Source organism: Heterodontus francisci, chromosome 3, assembly GCF_036365525.1.
Source record: "Heterodontus francisci isolate sHetFra1 chromosome 3, sHetFra1.hap1, whole genome shotgun sequence".
Lineage (NCBI taxonomy): Eukaryota > Metazoa > Chordata > Chondrichthyes > Heterodontiformes > Heterodontidae > Heterodontus > Heterodontus francisci.
In genome coordinates, this window is record NC_090373.1 from 139,737,071 (window position 1) to 139,757,144 (window position 20,074).

The 20,074-nt window shown below is 42.1% G+C and overlaps 1 protein-coding gene across 16 annotated transcripts in view; it reads left to right on the plus strand.

Annotated features, from left to right (window-relative positions):
* eya4 (EYA transcriptional coactivator and phosphatase 4) overlaps positions 1–20,074 on the plus strand; it is a 549,227-nt gene that overhangs the window by 401,553 nt on the left and 127,600 nt on the right. For all 16 annotated transcript variants that reach the window (XM_068026406.1, XM_068026407.1, XM_068026412.1 and 13 more), the window contains 2 exons: positions 2,107–2,287; positions 6,842–6,978. In XM_068026406.1, the coding sequence (XP_067882507.1) occupies positions 2,107–2,287; positions 6,842–6,978 (318 nt within the window). The remainder of the gene's footprint in view (positions 1–2,106; positions 2,288–6,841; positions 6,979–20,074) is intronic.

Here is a 20,074-nt window from a genome sequence, read left to right on the forward strand (position 1 = left end):
ACCATTTTTCACCTCTGAATCTGGCCTTTTTAATTATTAAGGCCATCACAATGGAGCCTGATTTTTGGTCTGCAAAATAAGCATGCATGTGCATGCCAAGAAATGTTCCAAAAGATAGAAATCAGGAGTACAAAACCTGACCAATTTCTTTCACAGGGTGTAGGTGTCGCTGGCAAGGCCAGCATTTATTGCCCATCCTTAATTGCCCTTGAACAGGTAGTGGTGAGCCACCCTTTTGAACCGCTGCAGACCATGTGGTGAAGAAACTCCCATTGTGCTGTTAGGGAGGGAGTTCCAGGATTTTGATCCAGCAATAATGAAGCAGCGGTCTTATATTTCTAAGTCATGGAGGGGAACTCGGAGGTGGTGCTGTTCCCATGCGCCTGCTGCCCTTGTTCTTCTGTGTGGTAAAGGTCTTGAGGTTGTGAGGTGTGTCGAATAAGCCTTGGCGCATTGCTACAGTGCATCTTGTTGATGGTACACACTGCAGCCACAGTGCACCAGCGGTGGATGGGGTGCTGTTCAATTGGGTTGCTTTGTCCTGGATGGTGTCAAGTTTCTTGAAAGTTGTTGGAGCTGCATACCCCCAGGCAAGTGGTTGACACACTCCTGACTTATGCCTCAAGGACTGTGGGGTGTCAGGAAGTGTGTCACTTGCCACAGAATATCCAACTTCTGACCTGCTCTTGTAACCACAATATTTATCTGGTTTCTGGTTGATGGTAACCCCTAGGATGTTGCTGGTGCAGGATTCAGCAATGGTAGTGTTGCTGAATATCAAGGGATGATGGTTAAACTTTCTCATTGGAGATGGTCATTGCCTGATACAAATGATACAAATGTTACTTGCCACCTATCGGCCCAAGCCTTAATGTTGTCCAGGTTCTGCTTGATATGGGCACGGACTACTTCATTATCTGAGGAGTTGCGAATGCAACTGAACACTGCAATCATCAGCAAACATCACCACTTCTGACCTTATGTTGGAGGGAAGGTCATTGATGAAACAACTGAAAATGGTTGGGTCTAGGACATTGCCCTGAGGAACTCCTGCAGTGATGTCTTGGGAATGAATTAATTAGTTTCCAACAGCCATAACCATCTTCCTTTGTGTTAGGTATGAATCCAGCCAATGAACAGTTTTCCCCCCGATTCCTATTGACTTCAGTTTTACTAGGGTTCCTGATGCTAAGCTTGGTCAAATGTTTCCTTGATGTCACTTTCAGCTCACCTCTGGAATTCAGCTCTTTTGTTCATGTTTGAAACAAGGCTGTAATGAGGCCTGGAGCCAAGCGATCCTAGTGGAACCCAAACTGAATATCGGTGAGCAGATTATTGGTGACGCACTGTGGTAGCAGTGTGTACCATCTACAAGATACACTGCAGAAACTCACCAAGGCTCCTTTGACGGCACCTTCCAAACCCACAACCTTTACCACCTAGAAGGACAAGGGCAGCAGTTGCATGGGAACACCACCACCTGCAAGTTCCCCTCCAAGCCACACACCATCCTGACTTGGAACTTTTTCGCCGTTCCTTCACTCTCGCTGCGCCAAAATCCTAGAACTCCCTTACTAACAGCACTGTGAGTGTTGCGATACCACGTGGACTGCAGCGGTTCAAGAAGGCTACCAGCTTCTCAAGGGTAATTAGAGATGGACAATAAATGCTGGCCTAGCCAGTGACGTCCACATCCTATGAAAGAATTTTTAAAAAGTGCCAATTGATAGCACTGCAGTTGATTGAGAGTAGACTGATGGGGCAGTAATTGGCCAGATTGGATTTGTCCTGCTTTTTGTGGACAGGACATACCTGGGCAATTTTCTACTTTGTCGGGTAGATGCCAGTGTTATAGCTGTACTGGATCTTCCACACACCCCACCACCCCTCAATTTATGCATATATATCTGAAATATTCTCCCAGTTGGTTAGGAACATGTATTTAATTGATTTATTTATTAACTCTGTGAACAGTGTGATTTTATTCCACTGAATGCATTTTATTTATGACCATGTTGGTAATTTTATTACATTGACTGAACAGCATAAATAAATGATTGGTGACGTCCTGGCGAAACTACTTAAAACTTATTGTTGCTGTTTTAGGATTACCCTTCCTACACAGCATTTGGCCAAAACCAGTATGCACAGTATTATCCAACTTCAACATATGGCACGTACATGACCTCAAATGATACTGTTGATGGTACCTCTTCAACGTCAACAACTTATCAGCTACAAGATCCTCCCACTATTACTGGTCAACCAGCCACAGATCTTCCTGGAGGTAAAGAACTTCCTTTCCCTTTGTACTGTAGGCAAGTGTTTTAAGACAACTGAAAGATCAAATACCATCATGTTTTTGACAAAGGAAGAAAGTGCCTGGTTTAAGTTAGCCCAGTAACAGACCTCATTTTTATATTTTTGACTCCAAGTGCCTTTAAGCTATTCTACAGTGCTGTAAAGTGCAGGCAGCATACTTTGAATCAGTGTACAACGAATGTAAGATCCAAACAACTGAACTTAAATGAATTTAATACTCTTACAATTTATGGGTTTTTTGCAGTTGTAAGGACTTTTTGTAGTTGTACTCTGTGCAAGGTTCAAGGTACTGTTTTGAAAGTGTTGATTAGTGGGTAGGGAAAAAATAGAAAATCCAGAAGCTTGGTTTACACTTGTCAAAACAAACCCTTTAGTGCTGACTACTGCACTTGCTCCTCTAAAGCAGAAACATATATTTATGCAGTTAGACTGACAGAGGGAGAGCTAGTGCCTCAGATTTGAAGATTTTGTTAAATGAGTTCCAGTTAGGACTGAATCATAAGCACAAAAGGCATGCAGACGCGCACACACACTAGTGGTAGTTGGGTTGTGTGGGTGTAACGTAGCAAATTGTCTTTGGTCCAAGTGGAGAGCAAAGCTCAGAGGACAATAACCAATGCTGTTGATAGATTTGTATGGTGCAACATTTTATTATATGGTGTGTGATGTTGAGATTTAGCCATAAAGTGAATACAGCCAGGCCGAGTTAAACAGAAGCAGGTTTCCAAATTAGTAAATAACAAACACACATGCACACAGCAAACTGTCTGAAGCATGTGCTGTTCATAATTCAGAATGGACAGGGACAACAAAAGTATTTTATTTTAGATTGCAATGAAGATATTTTATTTTTAATGCATTTCTACAGTTAAAATGCATTGTAAACTGTTCAAGCTTCAATGTGTATTTGTTGCAGTTTAATTATATTTTGAAGGCTCCATACAATCTTTAAAATGATGCTAATGCTTTCTATTAATGTCAGTGTGAAAAAGGAATACTCTATTATTCCAGAGTTTGACTGTTTTAATTGCAGGTATTTGAACTTTGATATCAAAGCTTCCTTGAGAAACTGGAACATTCTTGAATCTAAAGTCTCTTTTTTTCCAGTTGTCTTTGGCAGCCTTACAGATTTTTGATTAAGGAAGCTTATCATTCTTCTTCAATCACAGACATTTTCTTTTTCCATTCCAGAGTGTTAGACTGTTTTTCATTATTGAGACATAACAATAAGTGCTTTAAAACCTGTTCTGTTTCCTGTTAACATTTTTCTGTAACACCCTTCAGTTACACTCACTAAACATGGGTAATTATGTGGGATTCCTGGCCTGTGTGGTCTTCAGTTGCTCTCACTGCCATAGAGACCCGACTAACATTATCCATCTTGGGCAAGAAATACATACCAGAAATGCAATCTTTTAAAATGTAATTCAACTAGCAAGTCTTGCAAGATTTCCCAAATTATGTGATCATGTTATGATCATTCTCAATCACTTCAATTTTCTCCTCAATATCAACATTATTGCTCTGCTTGTCTTTTAATTGAATTTTATAACTGAATGTCATTAGACTTTGGAGGTTCCCTGTTGCAGATGAAGCTGTCAGTACAGGTAGTAAGACTAATCATCTTGGTATTTAGAAAATCAGATTGAGGCATAAGTCCAAATGAATTTCCAAATGTTAGTGCCGGGGTGGAGTTGGTAGTGGGTGTGTGTACATATATTTGTTTTAATCATTTTAGCATCATTTCTGAGGGCATAAACTGGATCTTGTCAGTTTTACTTTAGTTTTTCAGGCCAGACATTTTATTGCAGTTACCAACTATATTTTCATTAGGAAGCTTAAGTTAGCCTACAGCTACATGGAGATCCTCAAAACATATGTAACCCACTTGGGTGTGGGTGTAACATGTTAAGATTTTTATTCGTAAAAGGAGTCCAATGACCTGAGTGTAAGAGTAGAATTGCATGCACTGGTTGAAGTAAAATTGCATTCCTAACAATATTTTTTTTCTGGTTCTGGCTAGGGCTTACAATTTGGTTTTAGAGTTAGGGGTGGATTTTCTCCAGTGGCACTAAAGCAGCGAGGATGGTCCGTAAGAGTTAAGCACCCGCCCATGGTCATTTCAGATGAAACTCCTGGGGTCTGCAGAAATTAGTCATGCACCATCGTTGAATATGCTGACAGCTGAGACCTCACAGTGTTGGGGGGGGGAGGTGGGGTGGGTGGAGGTAGGGTGAGGGCAGAATTTCTGGGGCTGTTACAGATACTTTAACAGCTGCAACAAAAGTAGTCAGCCACTAAAGTGGCTGAATGTGGAGACCAAAACAAATTATAGGAAAAAACAGAGTGGAGGCAGCAAATGGAGTATCCAGGCAGGTGATTGAGCAGTGCAGGAACAGATCCTCCTGCAAAACCTGGAAGCAGACGCGAGAGATGATGGTTACCTTAACAAAGTTGTTAAGATAAGGCTATTCAACAGTGCCATATAGCAAATAGTTGCTACAAGCCAGCATTCTACTAAGTGTTGCCCACTGCCTGCTACGCATTTACTGCTGATCCATGCAAAGCCCTCACACAGCCTTATAGCTCTTTCATTGCTTAGCATGCATGCCATAGATTCGAACTGCAACTTTCAACTGAAGCCCTTGACATACTGACATCTTAAAAGAGCTTCGCACAGCAAAACATTTTAACCCAACTTGGCTACATGATTTACTCACACACTGGTATGCAGGACAGGCACTTGGGAATCACTCTACGTGCTCCTGAAACTTTCCACATCTCAGCACTACTACTTTGCTTGCAGGACAGGGTTGTTCATAACAGGAGGGAGGAGGCCAACATTGGGAGAATGCCTTGCAAATTCAAGCCTATGAGTCAATTCAAAGATATCTTGCTGGATATCATTAGTGGTGAAAGCACAGAGGGAATGAGAGAGGGTGAAAGTGGAGGCTTATCCCAAACTTTGCATTAGTGTCATCCTGATGGTTCTTTTACCTCCCCTACCTCACTCACTCACAAACGGGCTTACATTCAAACACAAAACCATCAGGCACATCTTACAGGCAGAATTGTAAAATACGTTCCTCCTCGGTTTCTGTATATTGCATGCATAATAAAGCTCCCACTTCGAAAGCCAAGCAAACATTTGCATGGAGGAATTCTGAAGGAGCACCAGGCAAAATTACTAAAGACATGGAGCAGGAAAATCTATAGGCCTGCTATCCCAGTCTAAGCATACACAGGATAGTATGGGGCACTTAATTTTAATATTGTGGACAAATAACTATGGCACCGGAAGTGCATATCTATCACCCCCCCTCTGCCTGCCCATTGTACAGTGGCTCATCCCCACCACTCCTTCCCCCAAAATTCCTCACTGGTGTTTGAGTGAGCCCCACTTCATCTGGATAATGAGCTGGTTCACCTGCTCTCACTCAACATACTGGCCCATTGCCAACGTAGAAACTCATGGCCTGAGAGTCCCCTTTCCTGGTGACATTCCCATGACGCAGGGGCCCACATTATGGGGGAAAAGGAGGAAATTAACAGGGAAGGCTGGTGCCCAGCATATCAAGAAAGACATGCATTTATATAGAGCCTTTCATGACCTCAGGACATCACAAAGCACCTTACAGCCCATTAAGTACTGTTGAAGTGTAGTCACTGTTACAATGTAAGAAACACAGAAGCCAATTTGCGCACAGCAAGGTTCCACAAACAAATGACTAGATAATGCCACATAAGTGATAATGACCAGCTAATTTTTTTTTACGTGATGTATGTTGTAGGTTAAATATTGACCAGAATGTTAGACAGAACTCCCCTGATCATTGTCTGAAATAGTATCATGGGATCTTTTACATCCACCTGTGAGGGCAGACACGGTTTGTGGTTTAATATCTCATCTGAAAGATGGCACCTTCAACAGTGCACCATTCCTTTAGTACTGCACTGGCGTGTCAGCCTAGAGTTTTGTGTTCAATTTTCTGGAGTGGTATTTTAACCCAGAACTGTCAGGCTCACAGGCGAGAGTGCTACCAGCTGCTGACACAGTTACAGCACTTCCACTGGCCTTCACCAGATTAAAGTATGAATGCACCAGCAGGGCCACAGATTTTCAGGCCCAAGATCTTCCAACTCCCCCATATATTCATTTTGTGTCAATGGAACTATTCCTGGTGATAGAATATTCACTCCAGTTGTCTCCAAGATTCTGAGACAGTCTGTACAAATGTGTATGCAAATGAATAAAAAAATGAAAGCTCCACATCACAGAACCTTAATAGTTCTGGCTGTGGCAACAGTTAAATAAATTGCCGAACTGTTTGTTTTTCTGTGCCTGGTGTATTTTCCTATATATAATTATTCAGCTGCTGAACTGCTGTCACACTAAATGCTGTGCAATCATCAGAAATCACTTTGTTTCTGCAGCAGTGTGAATTTGTGGTAAACGCTCATACCTCGTATGCAGAAAAACTCAAGATGATAGTTGTAATCTGAATGGTTGCTTTTACAGGGGAGTTTGATACTGTGCAGAGCCCATCAACACCAGTCAAAGACCTGGATGAGCGAACGTGTAGGAGTTCAGGGTCAAAGTCACGGGGAAGGGGAAGGAAGAATAATCCATCACCACCTCCTGACAACGACTTGGAGGTATGCCCTGAATTTAATTGATGAAAGCTTAAGATTACACATATTTTGCAATAAAGGTTGGATGGCAGGCATCATTATACTATATATATGAACTACAAGGTAAACATTCTTTCCAAAAACCTAGTTCACAAAAATGTTTTCAGCTGACGTTGGTGTGAGGTGATTTTATTCCTGATGGTGCAGTACAACGATGGTTTCAGTGAGCACCTAGTTTTCAGACTGTATATTATCTTCTGTTGCTCTCTTGGGGTTGGGGGTTGGTGGGGAATGTGGGGGTGGGGAAAGAATCAAACTGAAATTATTAGGGGTGAGTAGCAGCAGAACTGAAAATTTCTGATGAAAGTTTCATTGCACACAATAACGTCATTAGCTCTACAGCTGCATTTTTAGGACTATGGACTATTTCAGACACGTACTTTACGAAAAAAAATACAGATTGAAAAGCACGAGTATAGGCATTGAAAACTATGATTTGTTCATAGTTCATTCTGCTTTTAATTATGTATTGCCATCATAAAGTGTTGGATAGTACATTCAGCACTATCAGGTTTATTATATTGTTTATTATAAAGGACACTGCCATATTTTTCAGTAAGATTAATAATGCTTTTACCTTCCCACCCCCCACCCCTCCAACCACCATTTATACAAATTAAAGAGAGAGCTCCCCAGGAGGCTCACTCAGTAAATGCACCGTCTAGTGTGGTTTTTGAGCCATATAAATCACAAAGATCTTTGGTACAATTCCTGGCTTGTGCTGAATTAGCTGTTGTCAAATAGGGGAGGGTTAGGAACACTAAAGTTGGCTACACCATCCATTGGCTAGGCAGGTGAACAGAACTCCTATAGGAAAATGTGCACATGTGAACATTGAGTGAGGACAGAATCGGGCTTAACTATGATGCCACGATTGAATAAACTGATGATGCTCATTGTATAGGTTCACAGACATCGAAAAGCTACTTCTGCAAGGAAACTGATGGCCAACAATGGAACCGTACCTCAGCTTGAGACAATGCCTTTATGACTGGGAGAAGATCTTAAAGAGGTTCCCCAGGAAAGATCAGGGTTGGGGTGGTGGGGGAGGAAGTAAGATCAGTAATCAAGAGGGAGGGGGTAATTGGAGAAATCATGGAGCTGAACCGGGGTAGGGGATTGGACTGGCAACTGAGAGGGAAGGACCTGTGAATCCTGGTCCACAGCTGGTAAATTAAAATCTGGCTCCCAACTGCACTATTGAGACCTTTTGAGAGCAGGACATAAAATGGTAAAAATGATGGCAGACACATAGGTTGTGATCAGGTTAGTCAATTTTTTAAATATATTTTTAACCCCCCACGAACTTCTACCGCCCATCATCGTTAGGGTGGTTAAGGTTCCCCCTGCAGTATCAGAAAAGGGAAAGAAGTCCTTCAGTAAAGAAGAAGATCATGAGAAATTCTTAATTGATTGTTAAAGCCAATTCAGATTTATCAAGTAGAACTTTTTGCAGTACGTATATTATTTGCTATAAACTTTGGAAAACATTCAAGAGCAAAAAAAAAGTAAAATTACAGTTAGCAGCATTCACCTACCAGTCAGTGCTCTGCTTTGGTGTTATAAGTCTTCCAAACCCATGACCTCTACCATCTAGGAGAATAAGTGCAGCAGATGCATGGGAACACCACCACCTGCAAGTCCCCCTCCAAGTCACAGACCATCCTGACTTGGAAATATATTGCCGTTCCTTCATTGTTGCTGGGTCAAAATCCTGGCACTCCCTTCCTAACAGCACTGTGGCTGTACCTACACCACATGGACTGTAGCAGTTAAAGTAGGTGGCTCACCACCACCTTCTCAAGGGCAATTAGGGATGTGCAGTAAATACTGGCCTTGCCAGCGACACTCAAATCCCATGAATGAATAAAAAAAATTCTGTATCTTAAATTGGGAAAGTAAAATATGCAGGACCCAATGTTGTATATAAATATAAATATATATATATAGAAACTTCAGAGTGCTTCAGTGCAGAGGGATCTGGGTGGCCTCGTGCATGAATCGCAGAAAACTAGTATGCAGGTGCAGCAATAAGGAAGGCAAATGGAATTTTGGCATCTATTGCAAAAGGAATAGAGTGTAAAAGTAGGGAAGTGTTGCTGCAACTGCACAAGGCATTAGTGAGACCGCACCTGGAGTATTGCGTACAGTTTTGTCCCCTTGAGGAGGGATGTAGTTGCATTGGAGGCAGTTCAGTGGAGGTTCACTAGATTGATTCCAGAGATGAGGGGTTTGTGTTATGAAGAGAGATTGAGCAGTTTAGGCCTTTACTGTCTAGAGTTTAGAAGAATGAGAGGAGCTAATTGACGTATATAAGATGATTAAGGGGATTGACAAAGTAGATGTAGAGAGGATGTTTCCTCTGGTGGGGCAATCTAGAACAAGAGGTCATAGTTTTAGGATAAGGGGTAGCAGATTTAAAACAGAGATGAGGAGAAATTACTTCTCTCAAAGGGTCGTGAATCTGTGGAATTCACGTCCCCAGAGTGCAGTGGATGCCGGGACATTGAGTAAATTTAAGGAGGAGGTAGACAGATTTTTAATTAGTAATGGGTTGAAGGGTTATGGAGAACAGGCAGGAAAGTGGAGTTGAGGCCGAGATGAGATCAGCCATGATCGTATTGAATGGTGGAGCAGGCTCGAGGGGCTGAATTGCCTACTCCTGCTCCTAGTTCTTATGATTAGTTAGCCAGAACTAAATCACCAGCATCGATGAAGCCCAGAAATAAAAACAAGAAATGCTGGAACCACTCAGCAGGTCTGGCAGCATCTGTGGAAAGAGAAGCAGAGTTAACGTTTCAGGTCAGTGACCCTTGAGTTCCGAAGAAGGGTCACTGACCCGAATCGTTAACTCTGCTTCTCTTTCCATAGATGCTGCCAGACCTGCTGAGTGATTCCAGAATTTCTTGTTTTTATTTCAGATTTCCAGCATCCGCAGTATTTTGCTTTTATTTCAATGAAGCCCAGGATGTTTTGGGGGTGGTATGTGAAGTATATATGACACAAAGCCAAAAAGTAGTCACATGCTGAAAATCCCAGCTGGGACCACCTTTATCCACCTTTTCCCATCCTGCTCCTTATGCTCCCGACTCCAAATTCAATTATCCTACCTATAAATAAAGTGGATGCACTAAGCTGGTTTGAATTGATGGTCAATTGAAATTTAAGGACAGGAAGAACCTGTCTATGTCAGTAATTTATCTTCTGACCATCCTTTATTTTGCACAATATATAAGGACAGCAATATTTTTATTTTCTCACTTCCATTTGTCTTACAATTGTGGCATTGTGTCAGGATGAGTGAACTCCACAGGTGAAGAGGTTGTTTGGTATACAGAACAATGTTCTTGTGGTATCACAGGTGAAAGATTGTAACACATGTCTAACATCAGAGGTGCAGAATTACAGAAAAATAATTTTTACATATTGACTTAGTAATGTGCAGTTTTACAATTTAATGTTTGGAATGTTTAGACAATATTGAGAGAACATATGTTGTGATATACTTTTAAAGTGGAATCGAGTGTAGTTTCTTGGAAAGAAAGTCAAGACCAAATGCAGTGTTCAGATCAAACAGGGTTAGAGGATAATTGGATTCTGGGTGGGGAGCAGGATAGGAAAAGGTGCATAAAGACAAAGGTAGGGAGAAAGAGGAGGGGGAACGGTACAGGGAGGGGAATGGGGACAGGGGAACATAAGCAGAGAAACCATCTCATCGTGGGCCAGGAAGCTCCCCTTGCAATCTACTTGCAATAATGACCAACGTACCATTTGCCTTCCTAATTCCTTGCCACACCTGCACATTAGCTTTCAGCAACTTATGAACAAGGACACCAAGGTCCTTTTGGACATCAACACTTCCCAATCTCTCAGCATTTAAGAAATACTCTGCATTTCTGTTTTTCCAACTCAGCTTAGCCCCAGCTAAGTCAACTAATGCAACAGCAGATGCTCCACTTCAAAAGTAATTGATGTGAGACACTTTGAGGTATTTGGACATGGTAACGTGCTATATAAATGCACTTACTATTATTGTCATCATCATTATCCTAAAGGACCAAGAGTTGTTTGTGCCTACCTGGTTTAAGGCCTGTTTACACTGAACTCATTGTCACAGTTAGGTTGGACTGTTACATATGTTTAAAGGAAGTAAAAACAGAAAATACTGGAAATACTCAGCAGGTCAGGCAGCGTCTGTGGAGAGAGAAACAGAGTGAACGTTTCAGTTCTGTGTGACCTTTCATCAGAACTGAAGGTAGTGTTGTCACTTTAAGGAAGTATGGTGAACAAGGTAACAGGCATTATATGTCTCATGATGGTTTTGCAACATAATGACCTATTCAAGCGACATCATGTTTTTAAATTTTGACAAAAATGTATCTACCACCTTTCAGGTGTAATGATACCCTTTTATACTAATTCTCAATTGCATCCATGTTATGGTGCTGTACACTCTATGTTGTAATCAGCATTATATGCATGCATTGCATCCTATACATGTATTGCCGATTCATTTCTGCATTAAAGTGAAAAGTATCAGTCAAACCTATGCTAGCACTGAACTAATATGCACTTACTTTAAATTGTTCCTATTTGTAAAAAGGAATTAAGTGTTGACTTCAAAAACAAGAACTGTGCAACTGTAACAAGGGTTGATTTTTTTTTATTTTACTTAACACATTATTAAGCTAAGCAGATGGCATAATCTTATTGGAACTGCATCAATTTACTTCACTCTGCCACTTGTCCAAATATTTTCAGGCAGCCTAGTTTCTTTGTTTTAATTTGTCCATTTGATCTCACCCCAAAACTTTAGAGATTTCGCATCATTTCTCCTAAGCAAATGCAATCTTTTTCAATCCTGCAGTGGTATTCAACAGGCTAAAAGTTGACCCCCTTCCCCCTCCCCCTCCCGAAACCTGATCAGCTTAGAATGCATGATTTCCCCTGTGGTGGTAATTGTGAATTTACAACCAGTGTGCTAGCAGTAAATCTGCTACTTCTCCAAACATTTTGTTTCTCCTTCACCATTGACTTCAAAAAATATTAGCTGCCTTAATATCCGTTGTACAGACTTTATGCAACACAGGAGCCATTTTCTTCTGTTGCTACCACTCGGAGCAGCTGGTGGAAATACCTCCTGTGCATTTAAATACTTTGTTTTTAAGCACAATTTCACTGTTTTTCATTAAGCTTATTTTGCAATGTACAGCTGAAACCCTGCACTACCTAGATCACAGCTCCAGCAGCATTCAAGGTTTCAGTTGCCCAGGGAGCTTGATTTTTTTTGTATCATGGAAGTAAGTGCAGTCCCTCAATGGCTTTATCTCTGTCACTCATAAAACTGGCAGACAAATGAGACAATTGGGTAATGATTGCTGGTCCTACTATCCTTCCCACTTATCTATTTGCCTGGCCCCCCTCCGAGTTAAGTGCAATTAGGGATGGGCAATGAATGCTGGCCTTTCCAGCAACGCTCACGTCCCATGAATGAATTAAAAGAAAATCTCTGATAGTAGCATTCAACCATTGGTATTCGGGATTGGTGGTGAGGTGATAAGATTTTCAGAAAATGTTTATCAGGCAGGGCCTTATTTTAGCACCCAACCCATTTAGATTTTTTTTTAGCCATGCTTGATACAGTAACATCAACCCACATATTGAAGTTTACATCAGGATTACAGCAGGCAGCATTGTCCAACTAATGCAGCCAATACCACAGTCAGAGAGCAATTTCTCTGTGAACTCCTTTTTGCTGATATGTCTGGTTCACACATATCAACATCTTCAGGGCATTGTAGACCATTCAGCAAAATGATACAGACTTATCAACTTTGACAAAGATCATTCTTTTCTTTTACCAGTCAGCATTTTGTCATTGGTACTACAAACCAACAGCTACGTACGTGCCACAGCACAGAATTTCACAACAACCAGTGGCAGCATACATTCCAGTGCCACCTCAGTCAATAGGTATCACTTCATATGGAACAGGCTAGCTCAGCTTTTGATAAACTGAGGAAAATAAAATGTAATGAGCACAGTATCTGTCTGAGGGAGGAGGAATGGGTCAAAATACCATTGCAAGATTCTTTGTCTGAAAGATATTGCTTAGAAGAAATGACATGAAATCTCTGTAATGTTTCTGGGTGATAACGAATGAACAAAGCTGCCTGAAGATTCAAATTTACCATGCAGTCATCTTACTTTACTACCATACAACTGTGAAACATTGAGGGCCGAATTTATGGGCACTCCCGAAGTCAGGAGCGGAGGCTGGACGAGGATGGTGAGGGAAGGGCACAAAAATCCCAGCACTGGCTGGCATGTCAGTTTCAGGATGCCATTACCAGCGCGGCAATATTAAACAGGGTGTGGGAAGGGCATGTCAGGGATCCCGCTCTCCTCCCAATTGAGGCCAATTAAAGTAGTTTAAAAGCTCGTTAACAGCTTCTTGGAGGGGAAGGGTGGAATTTTGAAGGGGGTGCATGGGTTTCTGTAGTTATCTGTTGCAGATCAGCTGAAGGGAGGTGGGCACAGAGTAGGGAAACACGACATGGCTGCCCCAGGGAATTACCCCGGCCCCATAAGAGGGTCAGCGGAACAAAGGGAGACTCGGCACTTGGTAAGGAGGTGCCCTTGATGCTGCACAGATGGCAGGGAAAGTGGGCACTCAGCGCTTGGGCATTAAGTTGGGTTGTCACCCCTGGCATCGCGGGGGCAGAAGAGCAGGGACAAGGCTGTAAAGGGCAATTGGGCAGTCACGTGTCTGAAAGGAAGGCTGCAGCTGGCAATGTCAGATTTTAGGTCCAATGACAATGAGGACAACACCCTTCACAGGAAAGGCAGAACCCCAAGCAGCAGGAGAGCATGGGAGAGGAAAGGGGGAGCATAGAAAATAGAAGCAGGAGTAGGCCATTCGGCCCTTCGAGCCTGCACCGCCATTCATCATGATCATGGCTGTTCATCCAACTCAGTAACCTGTTCCCGTTTTCTCCCCCATACCCTTTGATCCCTTTAGACTCAAGAGCTATATCTAATTCCTTCTTGAAAACATACAATGTTTTGGCATCAATTGCTTTCTGTGGTAGCGAATTCCACAGGCTCACCACTCTCTGGGTGAAGAAATTTCACCTCATCTCAGTCCTGAAAGGTTTACCCCGTATCCTTAGACTATGACCACTGGTTCTGGACTCCCCCACCATCAGGAACATCCTTCCTGCATCTACCCTGTCAAGTCCTGTTAGAATTTTATAGGTTTCTATGAGATCCCCCCTCACTCTTCTGAACTCCAGCGAATATAATCCTAACCGACTCAATCTCTCCTCATACGTCAGTCCCGCCATCCCAGGAATCAGTCTGGTAAACCTTTGCTGCACTCCCTCTATAGCAAGAACATCCTTCCTCAGATAAGGAGACCAAAACTGCACGCAATATTCCAGGTGTGGCCTCACCAAGGCCCCGTATAATTGCAGCAAGACATCTCTGCTCCTGTACTTGAATCCTCTCACTATGAAGGCCAACATACCATTTGTCTTTTTTACCACCTGTTGGACCTGCATGCTTACCTTCAGCGACTGGTGTACGAGAACACCCAGGTCTCGTTGCATATTCCCCTCTCTCAGTTTGTAGCCGTTCAGATAATAATCTGCCTTCCTGTTTTTGCTACCAAAGTGGAGAACCTCACATTTATCCACATTATACTGCATCTGCCATGCATGAGCCCACTCACTCAACTTGTCCAAGTCACCCTGAAGCTTCTCTGCACTTTCCTCACAACTCACCCTCCCACCCAGCTTTGTGTCATCTGCAAATTTGGGGATATTACATTTCGTTCCCTCATCTAAATCATTAATATATATTGTGAATAGCTGGGGTCCTAGCACCAATTCTTGCGGTACCCCATTAGTCACTGCCTGCCATTCGGAAAAAGACGCATTTATCCCTACTCTTTGTTTCCTGTCTGCCAACCAATTTTCTATCCATTGCAATACACTACTCCCAATCCCATGCGCTTTAATTTTACACGCTAATCTCTTATGTGGGACTTTGTCGAAAGCTTTCTGAAAGTCCAAATAAACCTCATCCACTGGCTCCCCCTCATCAACTCTACTAGTTACATTCTCGAAGAATTCTAGTAGAGCAGGAAGGCAACAGAGGCCATACCCTCAACCCAAGATCTGCTGCCAAAGACAGAACTACCTGGAGATGACTGAGACCCAGTGCCACAGGAGACTGCGATTCTCCAGGCAGATGGTCACAGACATATGTGACCTTGTCGCCAAAGACCTCACATAAAACTACATAAAAATAGAAGCAGGAGTAGGCCATTTGCTCTCTCAAACCTGCTCCACTATTCAATAAGATCATGGCTGATCTGATTGTGGCCTCAACTCCACTTTCCTGTCTGCCCCCATAACCCTCGACTCCCTTGCAGATCAAAAATCGGTCTAATTCAGCCTTTAATGTATTCAATGGCCCAGCCTCCATTGTTCTCTGGGGTAGAGAAGTCCAAAGATTAATGACCCTCTGAGAGAAGAAATTCCTTCTCATCTCCATCTTAAATGGAAGACCCCTTATTCTGAAGGTGTGCCCCCTCGTTCTAGATTCCTCCATGAGAGGAAACATTATCCCAACATCTACCCTGTCAAGCCCCCTCAGAATCTTATATGTTTCAATAAGATCACCTCTCATTCTTCTAAACTCCAATGAGTATAGGCCCAACCTTTCCTCATAAGGCGACACCTTTAGCCCAGAAAGCAACCTAGTGAGCCTTCTCTGAACTGCCTCCAATGGAAGTGTATCCTTCCTTAAATAAGGAGACGACAACTGTACGCAGTGCTCCAGGTGTGGTTTCACCAACACCCTGTACAGTTGTAGCAAGACATCTCTACTTTTATACTTCATCCCCCTTGCAATAAAAGCCAACATTACATTTGCCTTCCTAAAAACTTGCTGTACCTTTTGTGATTCACGTACAAGGACACTCAGATCCCTCAGTACTGCAGAATTCTGTAGTCTCTCTCCATTTAAATAATATTCTGCTTTTCTATTCTTCCAGCCAAAATGGATAACCTCACATTTTCCCACATTATACTCCATCTGCCAAATTTTTTCCACTCACTTAACCTATCTATATCCATTTGCAGACTCTGTGTCCTCCTCACAACTTGTTATCCCACCGATCTTTGTATCGTCAGCAAATTTGGCTACACTCAGTCCCTTCATCCAAGTCATTAATATAGACTGCCAATAGTTGAGGTACAGCACTGATCCCTATGGCACCCCACTTGTTACAGTTTCCCAACCTGAAAATTATCCATTTATCCCAGCTGCCTGTTTTCTGGTAGCTAGCCAATCCTAATATCCATGCTAATATATTACCCCCAATACCATGAGCTCTTATCTTGTGCAGTAACTTTTTATATGGCACCTTATCGAATTCTTTTTGGAAATCCAAATACACTACATCTCCTGGTTCCCCTTTATCCACCCTGCTTGTTACATCCTCAAAGGACCCTAATATATTTGTCAAACTTGATTTCCCTTTCATAAAACTATGTTGACTCTGCCTGATTGCATTATGAATTTCTAAATGTTCAGCGATTACTTCCTCAATAATGGATTCTATCATTTTCCCAATGACAAATGTTAGGCTAACTGACCTATAGTTTCCTGCTTTCTGTCTCCCTCCTTTCTTGAATAGGGGCATTACATTTGTCATTTTCCAATCCACTGGGACTACAATCAATGCATCCACTATCTCTGTAGCCATTTCTTTTAAGACCCTAGGATGTGGGCCATCAGGTCCAGGGAACCTGTCTGTCTTTAGTCTCATTAGTTTTCCTAATACATTTTCTCTAGTGATAGTGATTGTTTCAAGTTCCTTCCTCCCTTTTGCCAGTTGATTTTCTACTATTCTTGGGATGTTTTTAGTGTCTTCTACCATGAAGACAGGTACAATTTGTTCAAAGTCTCTGCCATTTCCTTGTTTCCCATTATTAATTCCTCAGTCTCATCCTTTAAGGGGCAAACGTTTATTTTAGCTACTCTCTTCCTTTTTATATACTTGTAGAAGCTCTTACTATCTGTTTTGATATTTCTTGCTAGTTTACTCTCATATTCTAATTTCTCCCTCTTTATTTGTTTCTTTTTAGTCATCCTGTGCTGGTTTCTAAAATGTTCCCAATCTTCTGACCTACCAGTAATCTTCGCAGCATTGTACGCGTTTTCTTTCAATTTGATACAATCCTTAACTTCTTTAATAAGCCATGGGTGGTTCCTCCTTCTCATAGAGTTTTTCTTTTTCAACAGAATATATCTTTGGTGAGAGTTATGGAATATCTCCTTAAATGTCTGTCACTGCTTATCTACCATCTTACCTTTTAACCTATTTTCCCAGTCTACTTTAGCTAACTCTGTCTTCGTATTGTTGTAATTGCCTTTATTTAAGTTTAAGACACTAGTTTCAACCCAAGTTTCTCACCCTCAAGCTGAATGTAAATTTCGATCATATCATGATCACTCTTTCCTCGAGGATTCTTTACTATGAGATCATTCATTAATCCTGTCTCACTATAGATTACCAGGTCTAAAATCAACTGTTCCCTGGTTGGTTCCACAATATATTCTTCTAAGAAACTGTCCCAAATACACTCTATGAACCTGTCCTCAAGACTACCTTTGCCAATTTGATTTGTCTAATCTATACAAAGATAAAAATCGCCCACAATTATTGCAATACCTTTCCTAAAAAAAAAAATTTTCTTGTTTTATACTCTGTCCTACAGTGTAGTTACTGTTAGAAGGCCTATATACTACTCTCACCAGTGACTTCTTTCTTTTGCAATTTCTTATCTCCACCCAAACTGATTCTACATCTTGATCTTCCGAGCCAAGATCATTTCTCACTACTGTACTGATTTCATCCTCTGTTAACAGAGCTACCCCACATCCTTTTCCTTTCTTCCGATCCTTTCGAAATGTCAAATACCTTTCAAACTTCAGTTCTCAGCCTTGCTTGAGGATAGTGCAGTTGATGTGGTCTATATGGATTTTAACAAGGCTTTTGACAAGGTCCCACATGGCAAACTGGTTAAAAAAATAAAATCCCATGGGATCCAGGGAAATGCAGCAAGGTGGATACAAAATTGGCTCAGTAGCAGGCAACAAAGGGTAATTGTTGACAGGTGTTTTAGCAACTGGAGGGCTGTTTCCAGTGGTGATCCGCAGGGCTCAGTACTGGGTCCCCTGCTTTTTGTGGTATATATTAACGATTTGGATGTAAATGTAGGGGGCATGATCAAGAAGTTTGCAGATGACACAAAGATTGGCCATGTGGTAGATAGCGAGGAGGATAACTGTATGATGCAGGAAGATATTGATGGTCTGGTCAGATGGGCAGAAAAACGGCAAATGAAGTCAACTTGGAGAAGTGTGAGGTGATGCATTTGGAGAGGTCAAACAAGGCAAAGAAATACACAATTAATGGGAAAATACTGAGAAGTGTAGAGAAAGTGAGGGACCTTGGAGTGAATGTCCAAGATCCCTGAAGGTAGCAGGACAGGTCAATAAGGTGGTTAAGAAGTCATATGGAATCTTTTCGTTTATTAGCCGAAGTATAGAATATAAGAGCAGGAAAGTTATGCTGGAACTGTATAACTGATTGGTTAGGCCATTTATTTCCATTTAGAACATAGAACAGTACAGCACAGTACAGGCCCTTCGGCCCACGATGTTGTGCCGAACCTTTAACCTACTCTAAGATCAAACTAACTACCTACCCTTCATTCTACTATCATCCATGTACCTATCCAAGAGTCGCTTAAATGTCCCTAATGTATCTGCTTCTACTACCGCTGGCAGCGCATTCCACGCACCCACCACTCTCTGTGTGAAGAACCTACCTCTGACATCTCCCCGAAACCTTCCACCAATCACCTTAAAATTATGCCCCCTGGTGATAGCCCTTTCCACCCTGGGAATAAGTCTCTGGCTATCCACTCTATCTATGCCTCTCATCATCTTGTACCCCTCTATCAAGTCACCTCTCATCCTTCTTCGCTCCAATGAGAAAAGCCCTAGCTCCCTCAATCTTTCTTCGTATGACATGCCCTCCAGTCCAGGCAGCATCCTGGTAAATCTCCTCTGCACCCTCTCTAAAGCTTCCACATCCTTCCTATAATGAGGCGACCAGAACTGAACACAATATTCCAAGTGTGGTTGAACCAGGGCCTTATAGAGCTGCAGCATAACCTCGCGGCTCTTAAACTCAATCCCCCTGTTAATGAAAGCCAACACACCATACGCCTTCTTAACAACTCTATCAACTTGGGTGGCAACTTTGAGCGATCTATGGACATGGACATTTGTGCCAACCAGTCTATGATTCTGTGATTCATCTATCTTTTTATAAATGCTGCATGCATTTAGATAAAGATCTTTTAATTCTGTCTTTTTACCATTTACCCCTGCCCTGACCCTATTCGCAGGTGCACTCTTATGTTTGTATGCACTGTCCCTTCCTGTCACATTCTTGTTGTCATTACCCATATCAGTACCTGCACTATTGCCTTGCCTTTCTTTTTAACTTTCTAAATTTCCCCTCATCTGAACACTCCCCCACCATCGTCCAACTATTTAGTTTGAAGTCCTCTCTACAGCACTAGTTATTCGATTGACCAGGACACTGATCCCGGCACGGTTCAAGTGAAACACATCCCAACGGTACAGCTTCCTCTTTCCCCAGTACTGGTGCCAGTGCCCCATGAATTGAAACCCATTTCTCCAGCACCATTCTTTGAGCCATGCATTCAACTCTCTGATCTTATTTACCTCCGGCTCAGGAAGTAATCCAGAGATTATTACCTTTGTGGTTCTACTTTTTAATTTAACACCATGCAGCACTGGTTGCCATGTCTTGCCAGTAGTCGTCAAAGTCGCTGTGGCCTTGAACCTCTTCACCTCTGCCTCCTTCCTAGGATCAACTGCAGAGCTTAGTGGCATCTCACAAATGGCTGCACACCATTGCATTTCACAGGTCACTGATGCCCTCTTTTCC